The sequence below is a fragment of the Sturnira hondurensis genome, unplaced genomic scaffold, assembly GCF_014824575.4.
Source record: "Sturnira hondurensis isolate 20B ecotype Veracruz unplaced genomic scaffold, ASM1482457v3 Scaffold0009516, whole genome shotgun sequence".
In the NCBI taxonomy this organism is placed as follows: Eukaryota; Metazoa; Chordata; class Mammalia; order Chiroptera; family Phyllostomidae; genus Sturnira; species Sturnira hondurensis.
In genome coordinates, this window is record NW_028082147.1 from 163276 (window position 1) to 184408 (window position 21133).

General features: G+C 50.7%; 1 protein-coding gene across 1 annotated transcript; it reads left to right on the forward strand.

Moving 5' to 3' along the window:
• Positions 1-914: 914 nt before the first annotated feature.
• SMPDL3B (sphingomyelin phosphodiesterase acid like 3B) lies at positions 915-20654 on the forward strand. Its single transcript, XM_037057150.1, is given in 9 exon segments — positions 915-1208; positions 11558-11771; positions 15431-15522; positions 17358-17507; positions 18522-18694; positions 20051-20136; positions 20138-20300; positions 20303-20565; positions 20567-20654. Coding segments are annotated over 9 exon segments (1290 nt in total). The 5' UTR covers positions 915-1147.
• The last annotated feature ends 479 nt before the right edge of the window (positions 20655-21133 follow it).

The window sequence follows — 21133 nt, forward strand, 5'->3', positions numbered from 1 at the left end:
GAGCTTCTGTCTCCCAGACCGGAAATTACCGGAAAGCCAGGACAGTATGTGCCTAAGTGCTCCCTACAGTCACCGGCAGAAGATAACATTTGCAGCGTATGCAAAACCAACAGAAACTTCCTGTGTTACAAGGCCCCTAACAGCCGAGGGGCCACAGAACAGCGACTTCCTCCCACCCTTTTTTTAAAAGATTTTATTTATTTATTTTTAGAGAGAGGGGAAGGGAGGGAGAAAGAGAGGGAGAGAATATCAATGTATGGTTGTCTCTCATGAGTCCCCTGCTGGGAACTGGCCTGCAACCCAGGCATGTGCCCTGACTGGGAATCGAACCATGATTGCCTGGTTTGCAGGCCTGCACTCAATCCACTGAGCTACACCAGCCAGGGCTAGTACCTTACTATCTTGAGGGCAGAGGCTGCCCTGGGTGACCTCCATCTCCCCGGGACATGGTTCTCAGCGTGAATGAATGAATGTTTCTTAGTCTTGGTTCATTTGTGGTTGAGCAGCTGTAGCCCCCACTAGCACTTAAGTTCCTTTGATGGCAAAGACCTGTCATACTCTGCCGGCTTGTTCTGCTGGAGAGGCAACATAAAAACTCCAAGCGTTAACGACGTTTGCCTCTCAGTGACTGGGGTTGGGTGAGTTTCCTGGGGAAGCCAGTTGCTGGCTGGACTGACAGGGTCTGAGGAACTAGTGGGACACATGCTATTTTCTTTTAAAAAATATTTTATTTATTTTTAGAGAGGGGGGAAACACGATATGTGAGAGAAACACATACCACCAGTTGCCTCCCTCACCAGCCCCCCCACTGGGGACAGGCCTGCAACCCGGGTATGTGCCCTGACTGGAAATCAAACCAGGAGTGCCTTGCTTCACTCCTCAGGGACAATGCCCAACCCACTGAGTCACACCAGTCAGGGACAGGTGCTATTTTCTAACTCAGAGTCCAAAGGCCCAGCTCACACCCTGCTGGACAACAGAAGAAGAGCCAGAGGAGCCAGACGCCTTAGATGCCTGGGGACGCCAGACAACCAGACAAAGAAAGCTCTCCTTAGGGAACTGGCCACCCAGCCCTAGTGAGGAAGCCCGTGGCGAGAACACGGCTCCTGGAGAACCTCGCGTCTCCTGGGACGCACAAGCCCCTGGGATGAGGCTACTCAGGCTGCTGATTTTCCTGGCCCACTGGGGAGTGGCCAGGGCTGAACTAGGTAGGTGCTGAAAATGCCTTTGATGCCTCTGTTTTGTACCCTGAACTCAGGATCAAGGTTGCTGGAGGCTGCTCACAGAAAGCCGGTGGTGCTGCTAAAACGACAAGGCAGGAGCGGGGCACGGAGGCCAGGCGGGAGAGTCAGTAGGCTGTACGGGTGCTGTCTGATCCTGAAGATTGTAAGTGGAGGCGACAGCTGGCCAGGGGAGGAACAATGACTCTGCTAGAGGTGCTGAGACATAAAAGCCAGCCAGCTGGTAGAGGGAGAAGGTGGCAGGAAGATGCGTGAATTCATTCAGCAAATATTGGTTGAGGGCCTTCTATGGGAGACCGAAAAAGCCGTTGTTCATGCTGCCTGTCATCTGCCAGACCCAATAAGCAGGGACAGGGACTGAATCTTTATGAGCGCTTTGTTCAAATGGCCAGAGACCTGCAAAGACGGTGGGTTTGTACCCTAACAGGCCGTCTTCAATTCCATTTTAAAATTTCTCTTTTTAAAAGGAGAACAAAGTGTAGGTAACAATGAGTTTGGAATTCAGTAGAAAGTTCATTGGACTTAAAACCTGCAGCGTTCTCACCCTGGGCAGTGGTCTTTTGCTGTGTCCCCGGCAGTGGGCGTCTCACCCTGGAGCACAATGGCTCAGACACCACCTGATGGCTTGCTGCCCCCCTGAGGCACAAAGGTGGAACTGCTTGTGGTCTCCTGGAGTCAGGATGGGTGACACACTCAGTTCCCGGAACAAAGCTTTTACATGCATTGATTACCAAGCTTATTGGCTATTACCTAAACTGAAATTGTCCAACTTTCGAGTCCCCCATCATATGCACCACAAGCTATGCCAGAACCAGAAAAGAAAACCAACAAAGCCCCAGTCCGCCTGAAGCATTCCTTCATCTGGGAAGAAACAACCCAAAAGGCACAGGCACAAAGTGTTCCAGGAGACAGCAAGCACTATGAAAAACAATAAAGCAGAATAAAGGGAGGGGGAGAGGTGGCCAGGGAAGAGCTGTCTAATAAGGTGACAGTTGAGCAAAGACCTTGGAGGGAAGGAAAGAGCGATGTGGACGTCTGGAGAACATTCCACTAAGAGAGGATGGAAAGTGCACAGGCTCCAAGCTGGACACACAAGAGCGTGGGAGGATGAGCGTGTATAAACTTGTAGACAATTTGAGTCAGAGAGAAATGGGACATCATCGGAAGGTTTTAGGCAGAGCTGTGATGTGATCTGAGGAGCATATATTTAAAAGAACCTCAGGCTGTTGTACTGACAAGAGGCAGGGGTCTAATTCTTGTTGGTTTGCCTGAGACTTTCCTTATTTTATTTTAAGATTTTATCTATTTTTAGAGAGAGGGGGAGGGAGAGAGAAAGAGAAAGAGAGAAACATCGGTCGGTTGCCTCTCACACGCCCCCAGCTGGGGACCTGGCCTGCAACCCAGGTGTGTGCCCAGACTGGGAATCAACTGGTGAGCTGTCAGTTCAAAGGCTGGTGCTCAATTCACTGACCCTCACCAGCGAGGGCACTTTCCTAATTTTAGCACTTCAAGTTTGGCATGCAGGATGCTCCTGCCATCCTGGGCAACCTGAGACCGTCGGCCCCCCTAGTAAAGGAGAAGCAGCCAAACCAGGGAGGAGACTGTTCCCACCATCTGATGAGAGGGTGGTGGCTTGGCCTGGGGTGGTAGGGTAGGAGGTGGTGGGAGATGTCTGATTCTGGGTTTTTGTTTGTTTTTTCTTTTTATTCTTTTTGGTTCTGCACAAGACTTGTTGACAGGGGCTGGGAGTAAGAGAGGAGGGTTCCAGGGTGGTCCCAAAGTTTAGTCTCAGCAACTGGAAGGACGGGTTGTCATTTGCTGAGATTCAGGAGGAGGAGAGCAGTCTGATCTGGGTACGTCCAGTCTGACATGCCTGTTGGAGGGTTAGGTTTCTGTGCGATTGGAGGGCAGTCAGTGGGAGGGTTGCACCTGCAGTTTTCTTTAGGATTCTAGATTGCCCTGCTCTGGAGTCCTTTGAATGGAATCTTAGGGATGATCCAGCACCCTTTCTGCAAGGGCAGAAATTGAGGCTGACAGGGAAAGAACTGGCTCAGGGTTCTGCTTGTTGCTTGTCCCTTTGGAGCTCAGTCCTGCTCAGTCCTCCAGTCACCCACTTTCTCAGACCCTTCCCAGGAGCAGCTGAGAGCCCCGGCAAAGCGCTCTGCCAATGTGGCCAGGCATCTCAGTGAGGAGGAGATGGGAGGTGGGCACAGGAGACCAGAGCGAAATGCCTGGGAAGGACTCAGATCAAAAGCTGTGACTTAAAGGTGGAAATACCTCTGGGACGAGCCCTGATAGGATGTGTCCTCCTCCCACTGGGAGGCAGACACCCAGCTCCCCTCTGGGGGATTCAGAGCCCCCCCAGTCTGACTGCAAGCTTAGGAATGATGGAATGACTCTTCTACTCCCTCACGCGTTCCCTCAATCTTTCACTTTGAAGATTTTATTTGTTTATTTTTAGAGATAGGGGAAGGCAGGGAGAAAGAGCGGGAGGGAAATATCGATGTGTGAGAGAAACATGGATCGGTTGACTCTCACACACGCCCCAACAGGGAACCTAACCAGCAACCCAGGCATGTGCCCTGACCAGGGATCAAACCGGCGACCTTTTGGTTTGCAGGGGAATGACCAGCCAACTGAGCCACACTGGTCAGGGCACTCTCTCTCACTTTCCAATATGTTTTCTTAGAAATCCAAATGCCAATGGGCAATCCCCCCACCCCAGGGTCTTAGTGATTAAAAAGAATTTCTCCTCCCTCCAAATGCACCAAGATGCCATTTCGGCATTTTCATAACACTAACAGAAAGTGCTAACGACCATAACAGACTAGCTAAATAGATTAGGGTAAAGTCTCCCGGTGGAAAAGAGTCAAGACAACACAGCAGGATTGAAAACAGTAAGTAACTTCATTAAATACTTACTATGTGCCTCACACTGCTGAAATTTTTATGTATTACCCTCACAACAGCCTCGTGAAGTAGGGGTTATCGAGGAAACTGAGCCTCAGAGACAAGTTAAGCGACTAGCCAAGGTTACCCATCTAGTTAATGTCTGAGTCTGGACCTGAACTGGGGCTACACGATTCCAGTCTGTTTTAAATAATGTGACGCCAGAGCAAACACACACGCAGGAAAATAGCCGGGAAGAGCTAACACTTGTTTATTGAGCGGTCATGATAGGCTACACTCATGTTAGGTGCTTGATATATGCTCTCTTTCTCAAGCCTGTTTGAAACATGAAATTAAAAGCTCATTTGATTTTTCTAGTCCCTGTGAAGTGCTTTCCATTACCAGTACATCCATTTTGCAGATGAGGAAAATCAGACTGGGGGGGGGGAGCGGGGCGCACAACAGCTGCCCAAGATTCCAACGCTTAGAAGTGTCAGGACCAAGTCTGTACTATGGACCTTAAACAAAGAGCCAGATGTTTCTCCAGCAGCCTAGGTTTATTCAGGACATGTGGGCTAATGGCGAACTAATGGCGAACTACAGCAAGTCCAGAGCATCAAGGCCGGGAACGGTTCTATTACAGGGGAAAGGAGCATTTCCCAGGGGCTGCCGTAAACAAGGAGTCCATTAGAGGAAACCGGTAGTAGAAGTGTAGTGGCTTTTCATTGGCTGAGTGGTTGCCAGGCAAGAAAAAGATCCTCCTTCTTCGCGGTGGAGTAGTGGAGTAGAAAAACATCTTCCTGTTGGAGATGGAAGTAAGGAGGTAATTGACTGTTAGGGTGTGAGAGCACCTGGTACAGGCCCTCCCAACTCCAGTTTAACTGAGGTTTCTGTTTATCAATCTTCACAGCACTCAGTTGCATCATGTCCTTGACGTATTGTATTGGGATGATTTTTTAAAAGACTTTATTTATTTACTTTTAGACAGAAGGGGAAGGAGAGAGAAAGAGGGAGAGAAACATTGATGTGTGAGAGAAACATCCATCGGTTGTTTCTCACTGCACCCCACAGGGGACTTGGCTCTCAACCCAGGCATGTGCCCTGTCTGGGAATTGAACTGGCAACCTTTGAGTTTGTAGGCCAGGGCTCAACCCACTGAGCCACACCAGCCAGGGCGGGACGATGGTTTTCATAGGGACTATTTTATTTTCTCCAAACGTTCTGGTACACATTTGTAATTTAAAAACAAAATTAAATGTAAAAAGCATTCCACAGCACCTCTAAGTTTTTACAGAATCTGAGGCTCTCTCAGAAGTGCCAGAGAACCCTGAGACACCCAGTCAGAGGGTAGTCAGCCCTGCTTTGCAAAAAACTGTAGGGTTCCTACTTCCACCTCCCTTAGCCAGGAGCTCGGGTGGGGCACCAACCTGCAGCTCTTTCTCTCCTCCCACACGCACCCCATCCAACACTGCATTATCCTTCAGCTTCTAATTGCGTGAAACAGACAAGATTTTTCAGTGTGGGTCATTATGGTCGGAAAACATTTCCCTCCAGAATGGTAAGTCCCTACCTCACGGGACTGTCGTGAGAAAAGGGCAATCCATGTAGCTAACGCAAGGGGCCAGCCAGTAAATGCTGGATTTTACGAGTGAACCCCCAGTGTTTTGGAGGGCCTTCGTTTATGGAGGAGGAATAACAATGGAAGTGTTTGCGGTCATTGCCTAGTGTCAAAGACAAGGGACTGAAACGGGGACCAAGGTCGTTTGGTGGTGGGCATTATACACATAACAAAGTCATGGAATCACAGAGTGTTAGAACTGGCAGGGCCTTCAGATAACCCTTGTCATCCTCTTGTACCACATTTGAGGAAGCGAAGGCACCAGAGAAGGAAACTGGAGGCCTGAGGGATGGAGGGGCCCCCTGGGGAATGACCACTGCTGCTGGTTTGTCCGGCCTGCTGCCAGGTGCTCCGTATGGGATTTCTCCTTTCACCCTCACCTCCACCCTTTGCTACTTACATTGTTATCCCCATTTTACAGAGAAGGAAACTGAGGCTCAACTGAGGAAATCTCTTGTTCAAGCTGCCACTATCGGTGTGGAGGAACCAGGATTGAAAACAAAATTTTCCTGATTCCAAATTTCATGCATACTCTTTCAAAAACAACCCCTCAAGTCAGAAAACCTAGGTCTGACCTTTTACTATCTATATGACCCCGAGTCTCTATTTCACTACCTATAATATAGGGATACAAGTGGAGGAGAGATTAAATGTGATGTGAAGCACATACACAGTAAAGCTCTGTAAAAGTTTAAAGGACGTTTTTTTTTTAAATATCTAAGGTCACACTACTAGCTGGTGGCGAGTATAGTGCATGGTGATAATTTTTTTAACATTTTTAAATTGCTGTTCAAGTACAGTTGTCTCCATTTTCCCCATCCCTCCCCTCCACGATCATTTTTTAATCATGATCAAAATGGTTACTGTAATAGAATGTATTTCATTCTATTGTCCTGAGGTTTCATGGGTAGAGAGTTTGGCACAGCACCTGGCATTCAGTGGGTGCGAAATAAATGGCAGGTGTCTTCCTGCCTTTCTTTACTCTGACCATAAGCAAAGTCACTTTTTGGCCAGTTTAAGACCTTCTTGGGCTCTAGGAATGATTTTTGTGAGTCCCCCACCCCGTCAGAAATCACAGTAAAAGGATCTCACATTCTATATGGCTTTTAATTAAATCTTTAATATTTAAAATTGCTTTTGAAATGATTTCTTGATTTTGATGGCTTTTCCCCTGCTAAACTTTGGAGCCAAAGCATTTCTGCAGATCTCAGACATGTCATGGGCCTTACAAAGTACTGGGCCCTGGGCCCTGTGTCTGCCATCCCCAAAGGACAAGGAGGCCCGGTGGTCCCTTTTGTGAGGGGAGGAAGAGGGCCAGCAGATGGCTCTGCCTGCCCAGGGACAGGGAGCAGAGCCGAGCAGTCAAAATTAAAACTAGAGGGTGCACTGTGCCCGCCGGCCCTGTACTGGACAAGAGCCATCTAGAAGGAGACAAGATCTGTCTTCACATTGTTCTGTGGCAGATGTCCTGTCCCTGGACCTGCACCTTACCTGCAGAGGACAGCAGCTGAGGGGACAGTAAGACAAGCAGGGAAAGGGTGCAGTCACTCCCCCAGTCCCATCTCCCTCCTGTGGGCAAAGGGGGACTTGCAGGGTCTCCCAGGGACCAAATTCAGAGTAACCCCTGCTTTGAGTTGCTGAGTGCTTTTGAGTTATATTGTCTCCTTTCAGCCCTCACAATGACCTGAAGAGGTGAGTGGAGGGCCGTGTGCTTTTGTCCCCATTTTACAGACGAGAAAAATGAGGCACAGAATAAGTTGCTCATGTTCACACAGCTACTAGGCGCTGGAGCTGGAATTCCAACCCAGGTCTGTGCCTTCAAGTACTCATTGTACTGGATGCCAAATTTATTCATCTTCTCAATAATTAGTGAATAATAATGACAGCTTAGTATACCTTCTCTTAAAACTCAAGAAATATGTGAATACTTCTCATTTTAAAAGATCCCAGCAGTACAAACATATATAGCCTCTTAACTTTTAAAAAAAATTTTATTTATTTATTTTAGAGAGGGGAAAGGAGGAAGAGAGGGAGTCACCAGTGTGTGGTTGCCTCTCACACGCCCCCTACTGGGGACCTGCCTGCCACCCAGGCATGTGCCCTGAATGGGAATTGAACTGGTAACCCCTTGGCTTGCAGGCCAGCACTCAATCCACTGAGCCACACAAGCCAGGGTTAAAGCCTCAACTTTAACGAGATCCCCAGGTGTGGGGTCTGCCCAGTAAAATTTAAGAAGCTCTAGTCTAAAAGGTAAAGTGTGAAAGGGTCCAATTCCCCACACCCTCCCAGGCTCACTCCTGACCCAGGGGAACTGCCAAGGACAGTGGTGTGGTGAGATTCTTTTCTACAAGCCCTTTCTCCTTCACTGTTTTATTTGATGCTCAGGCCAGATATCAAACACCCTCGGGCTCAGCAAGGCCAACTGTTTGCCCAGAGCCCTCAGCCAACTCGTGGAAGAGCCTGGATTAGAAATCAGATCACTGCCTCTCTGTCCACGGTTCTCGTGCCCACTCTCTCCTCCATGATGTGGCCATTAAAGCTTGATTCCTCACAGTCTGTGACGATTTCCACAGACCCCTGCGGCTCCTTTTCCTTTATGGGTAACATAAGTGTATTATAAAAGCCACCTTCTGGGGGCTCTGAGTCAACATCATGTCTCAGCTTTGGAGTCAGAGAGAGGTCTGGGTTTGAGCCTCGGCTTCCTTATCTGGTAAATGGGCATGAGAATCCCACCTCAGAGAATGGCTGCAAGGGTGAAATGAGACAAGCACGTAAAGGGCACCTAGCCAAAACTTCTTTGAGTGCTAACCCTCCTCCTCACAGCCTTGCTTATTCATCGAACATATACGAGTATATTCTGGCATCTTCCACATCCTAGGCACTACGCTAGGTGCGGAGGACATAGAGATCAACACTATAGGCTTCATGTTCTTATGGAGCTGACACTGTAGACAGGGAAGATGGATGATAAACAAGCCAACTAGATGATTTTGCCTGTGAGAGTGTCCTGAAGAAAATAAAAGTAAGAGACTCCTGGTCGGTGTAGCTCAGTGGATTGAGCACAGGCTGTGAACCAAAGAGTCACCGGTTCGATTCCCAGTCAGGCCACGTGCCTGGGTTTCAGGCCAGATTTCCAGTAGGGGGCGCGAGAGGGGCAACCACACATTGATGTTTCTCTTCCTCTCTTTCTCCCTCCTTTCCCCTCTCTCTAAAAATAAGTGAAAGAAAAAATAAAAGAAAACTGAGGGAGGCAATAAATAGTAATCAGATGGTTAGGGGAAGTAACACCCGAGAAAAGGTAGTTATGGAAGGCTTCTCTGAGGAGGTGACCTTCGGCCTGAGGCCTGAATGAGGAGGGGAAAGCAGCCATGTGATGACCTGGGGAGGACTGAGGAAGGCAGTGGAGAAACCACAGAGGCCTAATGAGGAGAATGAATGATTGGGGTGAGCTGGCTGAGCAGAGGGTGAGGCCTCCGTGAGCCACTTCCACAATGAGGAGACTGGAGCTCAAGGAGGTGGAGGCCCCTGTCTGGACCTCTGGCTCTCTCTGCCATTCTTTCCAGTATCCTGGCCTCCCCTGGAGTCAGGCCTTCAGACACACACACACAGGTCACAAGACGTGCGGGGAGGCTGGGAGGAGTTTCAGCTGCACACACCGACTAGACTGGAGCTTACAGGAAAAGAAAAACGGACACTTGAGCCTCTGTCAGTGGACAAGGAGTTTCTGAAATGAAGAAACGTTTGTTGAATATTTAGAGGGACGACGTCTAAGGGCAGAGCTGCTCAGTGTTTGTGGTTAGTTAGGAAAGAGCCTGCTTGAGGCAGGGGCATGGCCCCTGCCACAGTCTCCAGAGAGGAGGGCAGCGGGTGCTCACTGCAGCCCACCTGGCCAGCCCACTCTCAGGCTCGGAAGTGGCAGTGACCCACTCAGAATCTCAGTGCAGGGGCTTGGGAAAGCCGTCAACCCTGTTCAATTACTAGTGGAAATGGGGCAGTTGGCTTCTTTCCTTGGGTTTAGGGTCTTATCCCATAGGAGTAAAATAAATATATTAGTGATCACAATTTGTGTGAAAATTTTTAATTCTTCCCATTATAAGCAAGGGCTCTCAGTTTGGGTAAAAAATAAAAGTGCAGGCATAGACTGTTTACAAGAAGATCATTCTAAGCCCTGTCTGGGTAGCTCAGTTGGCTACATCGACCCAATATGGCAAGGGCAAGGGTTCAATCCCTGGTGTGGGCACATAGAGGAATCAACCAACAAAGGCATAAATGAAACAATAAATTGATCTTTCTCTCTCTCTCTCCCTCTTCCCCCCTCTCTCTGTCTCCCTCTAAAGTCAATTTTTAAAAAGCCATATCTAAAATAAAGTTACTGGTGTTCTCCCCTTAGTAATCCTTCCTGGGAGAGGATGGGGAGCCATAGAATCCCCCCACCATTTTCCACGGGATCTTGGGCATGTTGGCCTTTGACCTTAGGTTTCTTATCTGCAAAGTGGGGCTGATGATCCATGACACCTCCAGGGCTGTGGTGAGGATGACTACATAATGACCTTGGGAGGGGCCAGGCTTTACTTGGCCAGTCATTTGCAGCTTAATGTGAACAAGTTTCTGCTTCTTTCTTGAGACCGGTTTTAGATCCAGAGATCTGTGGGAAAGCTCAGAAGCACCTGGGGGGAAAGCCAAGAAGTGAGGATCAGGGTTTGCCTTCCAGCCTGTCATGGAGCCACACCAAATGTCTGGTGGCTTGCATGGTGCCCTGGTCACCCAACCCTGAAAGCAACAGAAGCCCAGACCCAGGCCTGGTTTCCTGAGGTTGGGCTGGCATTGACTGCAGGCTGTGAGTGACACAGGAAGTGGAGACAGAAGTGAGAGTGTCAGTGGAGGGTGAGGAAATCCCAGGTCTCACCCCTGTTGTAGCCAGAAACACAGGATTCAGGGCAGGGGCTGTTCAACCCTCTTCAGTCAACATCAGTGAAACGATGCACATCGGTGCTGGGTGCAGGTGGATGCATCCACCCCACGTGGGGGTCTTTGGATCCCCCTCTCTCTATTACTCCAAGAGATTTCTGGCATTTCAGCCTCACTTGGTTTGGAGCCGAGGCCAGGTTTCCGTTGACACTTTAGCCACCAGGATGGCTGCCGGCTGCTTGAGCCATCACCACCCTGCATCCGGAACCACCGAGAACGCCCCCAGGAGAGCCTGGCATGAGAGAGTCAGCCCAACCCGAAATTACGTTCCATCTTTTCTGGTCCAGCATTTTCAAACTCTACTTCCACACCAAACTCTATTCTTCAGGCTTTTGATGGTATTACTTAGCAAGACTTTCCATTTGCTGTAGAAGCCTTCTCCCAGGGCAGACTTTTTGTATTTCCCTCGAGCAGGATAAGATATGGCTCTCAGTACGGACTCAGAGAGGTGGGGCGACTTGCCCAGGGCTGCACAGCTGACACGTGGCTCTAGAGCCTGAGGGCTTAACCCTGACCCTCTCCCACCTCTGCTTTAAGACAAGCACTTTTCTTAGAATTTCCACAGGCTTCTTGAGGGTCACGCTTCAGCCCAATCCCTCATCCTGACAGTGCGGTGGGGAGATGGAGAGGACCTTGTCAAAGGCCCCAGGTAGGGACCCAGAGAGCTAAACCTGTGCTCCGCTCCACTCAGTGCCTCCCTGGGCAAATACCGTGGCCCATTTCCTCTGGACCCTTCCACCTGGGCAACCTCCCCTGCTCCAGCCCAAGGTTCCCCCAGACTGCCTCCCCATCCGGGCTCAGGGAGGGCCCAGCATCGAGAAGGGGCTCCTTTCCCCTGCAGGGAAGTTCTGGCACATCTCTGACCTGCACCTTGACCCTGATTACAAAGCATCTGAAGACCCCTTCCAGGTATGTCCATCAGCTGGCTCCCAGGCGGTGCCCAATGCAGGCCTCTGGGGTGACTACCTCTGTGATTCTCCCCGGGCCCTCGTTGTCACCTCCGTCTTCACCATGAAGGAGATCCAGCTGAAGCCAGACTTCATCCTCTGGACAGGGTGAGAGCCATCAGGACAGCTACGCTTCACCGGGTTTCTGCTGTGTGCCGCCTGTAGCCTGGCACCTTCCCGCACTGTCTCCCTTAGTCCTCACTTGGAGCTCAAAGGGACTCTGGGTGTGGCTGATCCAAAGTCTGTGCCCTCAACCTCCTGGCCTCCTGGCCTCATCAGAATGCAGAAGGGCTCCCAAATTTTAAGTTGTGGGGTGAATATTGCAGCTACTCCCTCTAGGGTTTAGGCGCCACAAGCCCTAGGGACCCAAATGCAGGGATGGGAGAGGGTAGAAGGGTTGAGGTGGTTTGGCGTTGGGACGACGTGTCCTGGTCAGCTGCTGGCCAGCGTTGGGCTGCCCTGGCCAAGGGCACTCACTGTCTCTGGTCAGAGCACTGCTCTGTGTGAAGAGAACTTGAGGGGTGAGTCCCGCTCAGCCACACAGACGCCATTTCTGCTTCTCATCCGTGGAAGTGAGTCCTCCTGTTACAGAACAGACCTGGTGTGGGGGGGAGTGGGGTGTCTCGGGCAGTGAACAATATACTATTACCAAATGGACCCCCCTTTTTATTCGGGGGTTCCACCCCTGTACTAGGTTTGCTTTGCCTGCCGCCAGAGGTAAGACATCTCTCAATGCTAGAGATTGATGAAAAGGAAAGGAATTATTTATTTAAAAGTTATGCACACTTAGAGTGATGACTTAATGTCTTCATTATAATACTAAAGTCCTTTAGAATACCCACAGATGCACACAGTCCTTCCTTCTCCCCTTTGCCCCATCCGGGGTACCATAACTCAGGAAGAAGAAGTAGAAGTCCGTGGTCCAGGCAGCGCCTCGGTTCCAGCACCATCCGCTGTGTTCCTCCACGATCTCCACGCGGTCCCAACCTCTTCCCCAGCCGTGTGGTCAATTCTCTCCTGCCACAGCTGCACAGTCCCAACTCCTCCACAGCCTTGTGGTTCTGTCCGGGTACAGCTGCCATGCCTGGGTTTAAATCTCAGCACCAGCCCTCCTCTGAAGCCCCATTTCCAACTCCTCCCACAAACCGTCACACCTGCCAGGACTCCCCTATCCTTCCAGCTTTACTGGGCTGCCATAATAAGTCTAGGCAGGCATGGGCCCATGGCATGGAGCCAATCATCTCCAGGCTCTCACGCAGGTGCTGTGACCAAGGGGAGTTACATCCCAGTTACATCCTGCATTGAAGTCACTCCCATCCCCCTGGCTCAAAGCCTGGCCACAGCTATTTAACATATCTGTGAAATCAGTTAAAGATGATAGATATATTAAATGACCATGCCAGCTGTTAGCTGCAAAGCTGTTGTTGTATAAAGCAGCTCTCAATGGCCCTGCTCCATGTGTCCCATCTCCCAGCTCAGTCTGGTGGGGGTGAGGACATCATATATATTTTTTCTAATATTTCCTGAACACCCTGAGTTCTGGATCCCATTACAAATCCTCATTTTGCCCCCCTCCTTGCCTTGGCTGCACCCTACTACACTCCGACTTTACTCAGCACTCACTGTCCTCATCACTCTGCTCCTTCCCGCCTTCCCTCAGCCAGCCTGGGGTAGACAATGGGAACTGCGACGATGTAGACCCCAAGTCGCCTTCAAGGAGCTCACAGCCTTGTGGGTGGCACGGGGACTGACTAGTACATCCCAGAGATGAGAGCGGCTCCCTGGGGGAGGTGGGGACTTCAGAGGGCAGGTGACTCCCCCTGGGAGGACTGGGAAGGATTTCCTGCAAGAACTGGCAAACCCACGAGATGGTGAGGAAGGCTGGCAGGAGCTCTAACTGTGATGCCCCCTCAGTGTGACACGGGAGTGACTAGAAATGACCTCAGATGGACCCAGTGGGGAGGGGCAAGGCTGGACACTTAAGAATGATGTAATAGTGTCTCAGGTGTCTCTGGGCTCAGACATCAACCTAAGATGAGTATGACCTTTGGGCCATGACCCTGGACTCCTGCTCCTGAGAGGGCTCTGCATGGGGGAGCCTCTGAATTCTCTGAGAAGGGGCCCTCGGAGAGAGCGGTGACATTCTGAAGGATGTGATCACTTTGGTAAAGGTGCTGCTTTGCGAAATTCATGACCCTTTCACAGAAGTGTGATTCTTCTGGGAAATCTCTGGGATCTTGCAGAGATGTATGGCATAGGATGAGACGACCTCTGGGACTTTCAATAATTCTTTTTTAAAAAACATTTTATTTATTTATTTTTACAGAGAGGGGAAGGGAAGGAGAAAGAGTGGGAGAGAAACATCAATGTGTGGCTGCCTCTCATGTGTCCCCTACTGGGAACCTGGCCTGTAACCCACGCATGTGCCCTGACTGGGAATCAAACCAGTGACCCTTTGCTTCACAGGCCCTTGCTCAATCCACTGAGCCACACTAGCCAGGGCTCAATAATTCTTTAATCTAAGAAATTTGACTTCCTAGGGAGAACTGTAACCTTTTGGGGGAACAATATGTAGAGACTGGATGCGTTTTCTATCAGACAGAATAAGATCCTCCAAACTAGGGGAAAAAAGGAATTTCGTTCCAACGTCTGAACTTCTGGCTTGTCCCCAGGGAGGACTGGGCTACAAGGCTCCTCTTGCTGCCCAGTGAGGGTTTCAGAGTCACAGTGGATGGAATGGGTGTGAGCTCAGACTCTGAAGCCACCTGGGTTCAATTCCTCACTCCACCACTTTCTAGTAGCATACACTTAAGCAGAATTCCTCACCTTTCTGTGCCTTGGTTTCTTAATCTGCTAAATGGGAACAATAATAGAACCTGTGTTGTAGGCATTTTATGAAGAACAAATTAGTGGCTATGGGTACAGTGCACAGAAAGTAGCTGGCACGAAGTAGGCCAGGGAGAGCCGCTGGCAGCTGTATCAGTACTATTAAGTTAATTACCTTCCCCCGGAGAGTGTGGGCAGGGCTGCCTTGCTCTTTGGGGTCCAGCAATCCCTAAGGCTTTAGCTTGTTGGGGCTCCTACTCCAAAGTTCACCTTCCCCCATTCTCTTCCCGTTCTCCCACCTCACTGTGCATTTTATAAGGTGGATACAGCAATTTAGGTCCGTCAGATGGGGAAGGAGGGGCACGATTAAATGGTCCCGAGTCAGGTCTAGATTCTGCCATAGAGTAGATCTGAACTCTGTGCTCTGGAGCCAGCTCCAGACTTCTTCGAAACCTTGGAGAGAGAACTCAGATGGGCTCTCCGCTCAGAGTGCCCTGTGGGCTTGCAGATGGACTGGAACCCTAGAGCTTCTCTCTAAATAATATGAGTTACATCCTAGCAGCTGCTAGTCTAATATATATATATGTATAATTATACATATATAATTATACATATATATATGTATAATTTTCCCCTAAGTCCACACATCCTCTGTAAGTAGGTACCATTATTACCCCTGTTTCACACATGAGCTAATGAGGGCTCAGAGAGGTTAAACAACCAGCCCAGGGGCCCACAGCAGGTCAGTGGCACAGCCCTGGTTTGAACGCTGTCCTGTGTGACACCTAACTGGAGCCTGGCCATACATTTCAGTGGCTGTCTGAGGCCCAGTTCCATGGCCTCTTTTCTCATAGCAGAGCACGCACCCCACCCACCACCTTGCTTTTCTCGTCCCCCATCCTGAGCTGCCAGCACCAAACTGGCCTGGTGGTGTTTTGCAGTGATGACACGCCTCATGTCCCCAATGAGAGGCTGGGAGAGAAGGCCGTGCTGGACATTGTGGAGGAGCTGACCAAGTTCATCAGGAAGGTCTTTCTAGATAAGACCCTGCCATTGGTCCCCCATCACATCCCCTGAACGCCTGGCACCATGAGACAATAGCAGCAAGATGCAGAGGAATGGCCTTTGTTCGTTGACAGCGATGGCTGTGGCAAAGGTCCCGTGCCAGGCACTTCACAGCCATTGTTTCTCACCTTCCAACAACCCTGCAAGGAACATGAGAGCTCACTGGCCACACACAGAAAATGCCTGGCATTTCACTGCCTCCTGCCCTGCCTAACACCAGACTTACTGCTCCTTCTCAAGGCACCCATGGTTATACACAGGCTTCAGTCCTGGGTAAGTCTCACATGGGCTCATGCATCGCCCTGTGTCCTGCTGTGTCCCTGGAGTTACCAGCTACAGTCCTCAAGCCATCCTAGCTGCTAGGACTTCAAGGAGATGCTGATTTCCAGCCAAGGTGCTATTTCTTGGTGCTTCCCAGACCTTCCTTCAGAACTTAGGAGCCCTAGGGGACTGTGAGTGATTACGGCTGCAGCCCTATGAGATATGACAGGGAGAATGGGGTCTACGTGCATACTGGCACCTGCCCAGAGTGTAGCTGTGAGGACTAAATAAGGAAATCCAATCACTCATTTAGTCAGCAAATATTTCTTTAGCATCTACCCAAGTCCAGGGGTCGGGGGACTTGGTGGTGAACAGGATGCCATGTCATGACCTCATGGAGCTCGTAAGGAGCTTCTAACATTGCCTGGCACACAGGAGCAGCAAAACATGGGAGAGATTCTCTCCCTTCTCATCAGCCCCTGAGATTCCAGATGTTTGGGGGGGGGGGTTTAATGGATCTTTAATCGCTGCTGGCAGTTACTTTAGAGAGCTCAGGTTCTCCCAGGCAGTAGCCCTGAAGGCTTCCTGCTGTGTGAACAACTCCTGGTGGGAGTTCCACAACCTGCTCCTTTGGTAGAGCTCTCGGCATTTCCAGACCTTGCAGGCTCTATAGGACAAAGGGTTTGTTGGCGACATTGCCCCAAGTGGGGATTGGAGGCTCCAGCCTTCCTTCCTCATTGGTTCAAGGTCACTCCCTGGGGTGAGCCAAGCTCATAAGGGCAAGGCCCTTCCCTGAGGTCAGAGGAATTTTTCGTTTGTCCTCAAGTATTTATTGAGCAACTACTACCTGCCAGGCACAGTGGTAAAATAAAATCAGGAATGAAGCTACTGACAAGGGGAAAATGAGTCTGAGGGGCTCCCCTCCGTTCCCCCTCTTGGGCCAATTCATAGGCTACTTCCTCAGGGAGTGGCTCTTCCCAACAGCCCACACACCTCTCATTACTCAATACCCGCCAACCCTACGGCACTGCAAGGCCTCTGGGATGGGGACTGGCTGCCTGCTACCAGGTCTACATGTTGGCACAAACTAGGTGCTCAGTAAATACTCTCAATTCCTAAGTGAGTGAAACTCCTAAGGCCTCACGGAGTGAGCCAGACCTCTCCCCTACGAGTAAGTGGCTCTGCACTTGGTGAGAACAAGGGGACACTAAATTACCAAGGGGCTGATAAGGGGTCTGAAGATTATTCAGACCTTCTAGCTTTCTCCTTCTCATCAGCTGATGCTTCCTCTCTGACGGGGAAAGTCTGCTGGGAATGGGGTTGGGGTCCAGGATTGGAGAACTCACTGCTCCTCCTTCCCAGGTCTGAGCCAAGTTCAGCCAGATTCCATTAAATGAGGTTTTCAGCTTATCTCTGTATTTTCTTCATCTGTGGATTTTCCCTTTGCTCTTCCCCATTAGCTCTGATGACATTGCCAACTGAAAATGACTAACAACTCCACCAAGCGCTTTCATGTGTATATTTTTACGTTTCTCCTTTCCCTCCCAGATACTAAAGTATATGCTGCTTTGGGAAATCATGACTTTCACCCCCAAAACCAGTTGCCAGCAGGGAGCAACAATATCTACAATCGGGTAGCAGAACTGTGGAGGCCCTGGCTCAGTAATGAATCCATTGCTCTCTTCAAAGAAGGTACTATAATACCGTTTGCTACTACACACACTTATTACCTGCCAAGGTCTGATCTAATCCATCTGCACAACAGCCCCATTTTATAGATGAGGAGACTGAGGCTTAAAGGTACCAAGTCACTTGGCCAAGGTCACCCAGCCTAGAAGAGGCGGACTTGGGAGCAGAATCCAGGGCTGACTCCTGTGCTCTTAACCCCATGGCACTAACTAGGATCAGAAGTGAATATTTATTGAGCATTTACTGTGTTTCAGGCAGTACCCTCAGCGTGTTATTTGACTTCTAGCAAAAAACCTAGGAAAGGGCAGTTCAAGTTCAATTCAGTTCAAGCAGGGTTTCTCAACCTTGTTGTCACTGCCAGCCTTTGGGCCGGGGAGTCAGTGCTGTGGGAGCTGCGCTGTGCCCTGTGGGATCGTTAGCGGCACCCCTGGCCTCTTCTCACGAGATGCCAGTGACACCCCCAGTGGCAATAACCAAAGAATGTCTCTAGACATTGCCAAATGTTCCCTGGGGGGCAAAATCACCTGGTTGAGGACAAGTGACCCAAAGACACTGTCGGCCCATGGTAACCCTGACTTACTCTCTCCCCTTTCCTCAGTCCCCTGCTGCCAGGTCTCCCCATTGGTCACACTAAACCAGATGCTTGTGGCACAGAAGCCGGCAGCTTTGGTTCACACAGATCAGCTCCTGGGGCACAGAGCTGAGTGGGGAAGGGTTGATGTGCATTGGGAGGGGCAAACACACCTCACTGTCATTGCCATTATACAGATGAGGAAACTGAGACACAGAGAAGTTAAGCAACTTTCCTAAGTTGCACAGCTAGTAAGTGGTAGAGCCAGGACTTAAACCCAGGCAGCCTGGCTCCAGAGCCTTTAGCCTTAACCCCTGATACTCTTTTTATGGGGAAGCTGGGAAGGGAGGATCAAGGGAGGGATAAGGTGGAGAGTGAAGGAAAGCAGGCAGAGTGTGTCAGAAGCAGAGGACCCCTTTATATTTTCCCTGGCTCTGAGGTCCTAGGTGCGTTCTATACTGAGATGTTCCCAGGGCCGAGGCGGACTGGGCGAGTTGTGGTCCTCAACACCAATCTGTACTATAGCAACAATGAGCAGACGGCCAGCATGGCTGACCCTGGCCAGCAGTGCCAGTGGCTCGAAGATGTGCTGAGCAACGCGTCCAGAGCTGGGGAAAGAGTAAGGGCTCCTACCTCTTCCCCTCCCACTCTGAAATCGCTTCCTGAACAAGTCTCCCACCTCAGCACAAATTCACCCACTGTCTTGAGATGCACACATCACAGAGGGTCTTCATCAGCCTGGCGCCAGGAAGGGCTTCTCCCACCCTCAGAACAGCTTGTGAGGCTGGGACTCCAAAGCCCATTGCAGATGTGAGGCTCCTGAGGGGCAGTGATGATCCCAAGTCACATAAGTGGTGGAGCTGAGACCAGAAGCCCAGTCTCCAGACTGCAAATCCATTGCCCAGTCTTTTCTTTTTTTTTTTTTTAAAGATTTTACTTATTTGTTTTTACAGAGGGGAAGGGAGGGAGAAAGAGAGGGAGAGAAACATCAGTGCGTGGTTGCCTCTTGGGCACCCCCTACTGGGGACTTTGCTCACAACCCAGGCATGTGCCCTGACTGGGTATCGAACTGGCAACCTGTTGTTTCGCAGGCCAGCACTCAATCCACTGAGCCACACCAGCCAGGGCCAGTACCCTTTCCATTACTGTCAAACTCCATGCCTGCAGCCTTTCTATGGGCTAGACCTCAAGGGGATGCCCTGCCCTTGAGGTGTGTCCACCTAGTCTCCAGGGCTGGCAGCTCCCTGAGAACTGGCCCTGTGTCTCTTCTGCTTGAGTCCCTGCACTAAACAACAGCACATTTCAGCAGGATCTCATGGCTGGTGCTTCTGTGCACTCACTGTGGATTATCTCATTTAACTCTCCAAGATCTACCAGTTAGTTGCTGTTCCCAGTGAAAAAACTGAAGCTCAGAGAGGTAACATAATGCCGGTGTCCAAGCTATAGTGTGATTCCAAGTTCACGCTCCTCGCTGTGCTCTCCCTCACCCTCACTCTGCCTCTCCCATCGATGGCCAAGGGCCCAGGTATTGTTAGCTGAGCGACTCAAGGAATGTAAGACACAGTCACACATTAACACACAGCAGGTGCTACACAGTTATTCAAGGCAAGTTCAGTCACAGCGTCCGAGTTCTCCGAGAGGTCAGTCTGTGAGAACCAGCAAGGTTTCACCACGGAGGTGCTCTTTGACCTGCGATTTGAAGTCTCACTAGGACTTGCAGAAGTGAGATGAGAAGTGTGCTCCAGGTGGTGGACACGGCATGGGCAAAGGCACAGAGGCTGGGGAGCACGTGTACATTCGTTACTGGGTACGGAGACTACTGGAACCTTCCCGGGAGAAGGAAAGGACAGGACTTCAGGAGAAGGGACCTCTGAGCCTGTCTGCATGCCTTCGGGGAGGCAGGCACGTTCTGAGTGGTGGAAATGAAGGGTTGGGGAGGCCATCTCTGAGCCGCTCCTGGCCCCCTTCCTCACAGGTGTACATTATTGGCCATGTGCCCCCCGGGTTCCTTGAGAAGACTCGGAACAAGGCCTGGTTCCCGGAGGTCTTCAATGAGAAGTATCGCAGGGCAGTTCTTCGGTCACCACCACACTGACAGCTTTCGGATGTTCTACGATGATGCAGGTACTCACCCTGGGGGGTGCCTGCTGGCCGCTGGCCCCCTTCTCGTCAGCCTGCCTCAACCCGAAGGCATGCAGGCAGTTGCTCACGGCCGACCCGTCTTGTGCCCCGTCTCCAGGACATGGTGACTTACTTTGTGAACTTGAGCCAGGCTAATGCGCGGGGATTCCCGCTCTGGAAACTGGAGTATCGGCTGACTGAGGCCTACGGAGTGCCCGATGCAAGCGTCAGCTCCATGCAAGCGGCGCTGGGCCGCATCGCCAGAGACCAGGGCACGCTGCAGCGCTACTATGTCTACAATTCGGTCAGCTACGACCAGCGGGTCTGCAGCGAGGCCTGCCGCGACGAGCACGTGTGCGTGATGCGCGAGCCTGCGCGCCCCCGGGACTGCTCCGACGTGCTAGCTCCCGCTCCTACTGGGGGCGCAGTTAGGTCTGTGGGCGTTGCTCGCACGGTAACCTGGCCCCCGCCTACCGGATCTCAGAGTTCGCCTTTTTCCGGGTGAATGGGAGCCCGCGCCACTCACTGAGATCTGGATTTTTCCAGTTTCCCGACGTCCGCAGAGTGGAGGATGGGATAGCCAGACCACCAAATGCAGCCCAAAGATCCTACCACAAGCACATTTCTTCCAAGTTTCACATTTTATGTAAAAAAAAAGCTCATTATGCATCTTATTTTGTGTATTATCCTTTCACTATGTAAATAATGTTTAAAGCAACTCCCTTGCACAGTTAGCGAACGTCCCTCCGCGGATAATGGGAGTAAAATGAGCCGCCAGGAAGCCGCATCTCACTGATCCTGTGCCCTCTATCTCCCTGGAACACGGCCTGAACTCGAGGCACACTTAGTTCACGAAGTCCCGCCATCTGGGGTCATAAGAGGCCTTTCTGTTTTATTTCGCAACAACGCAATGAGACAGCTCCCAGTTCTAGCCTGG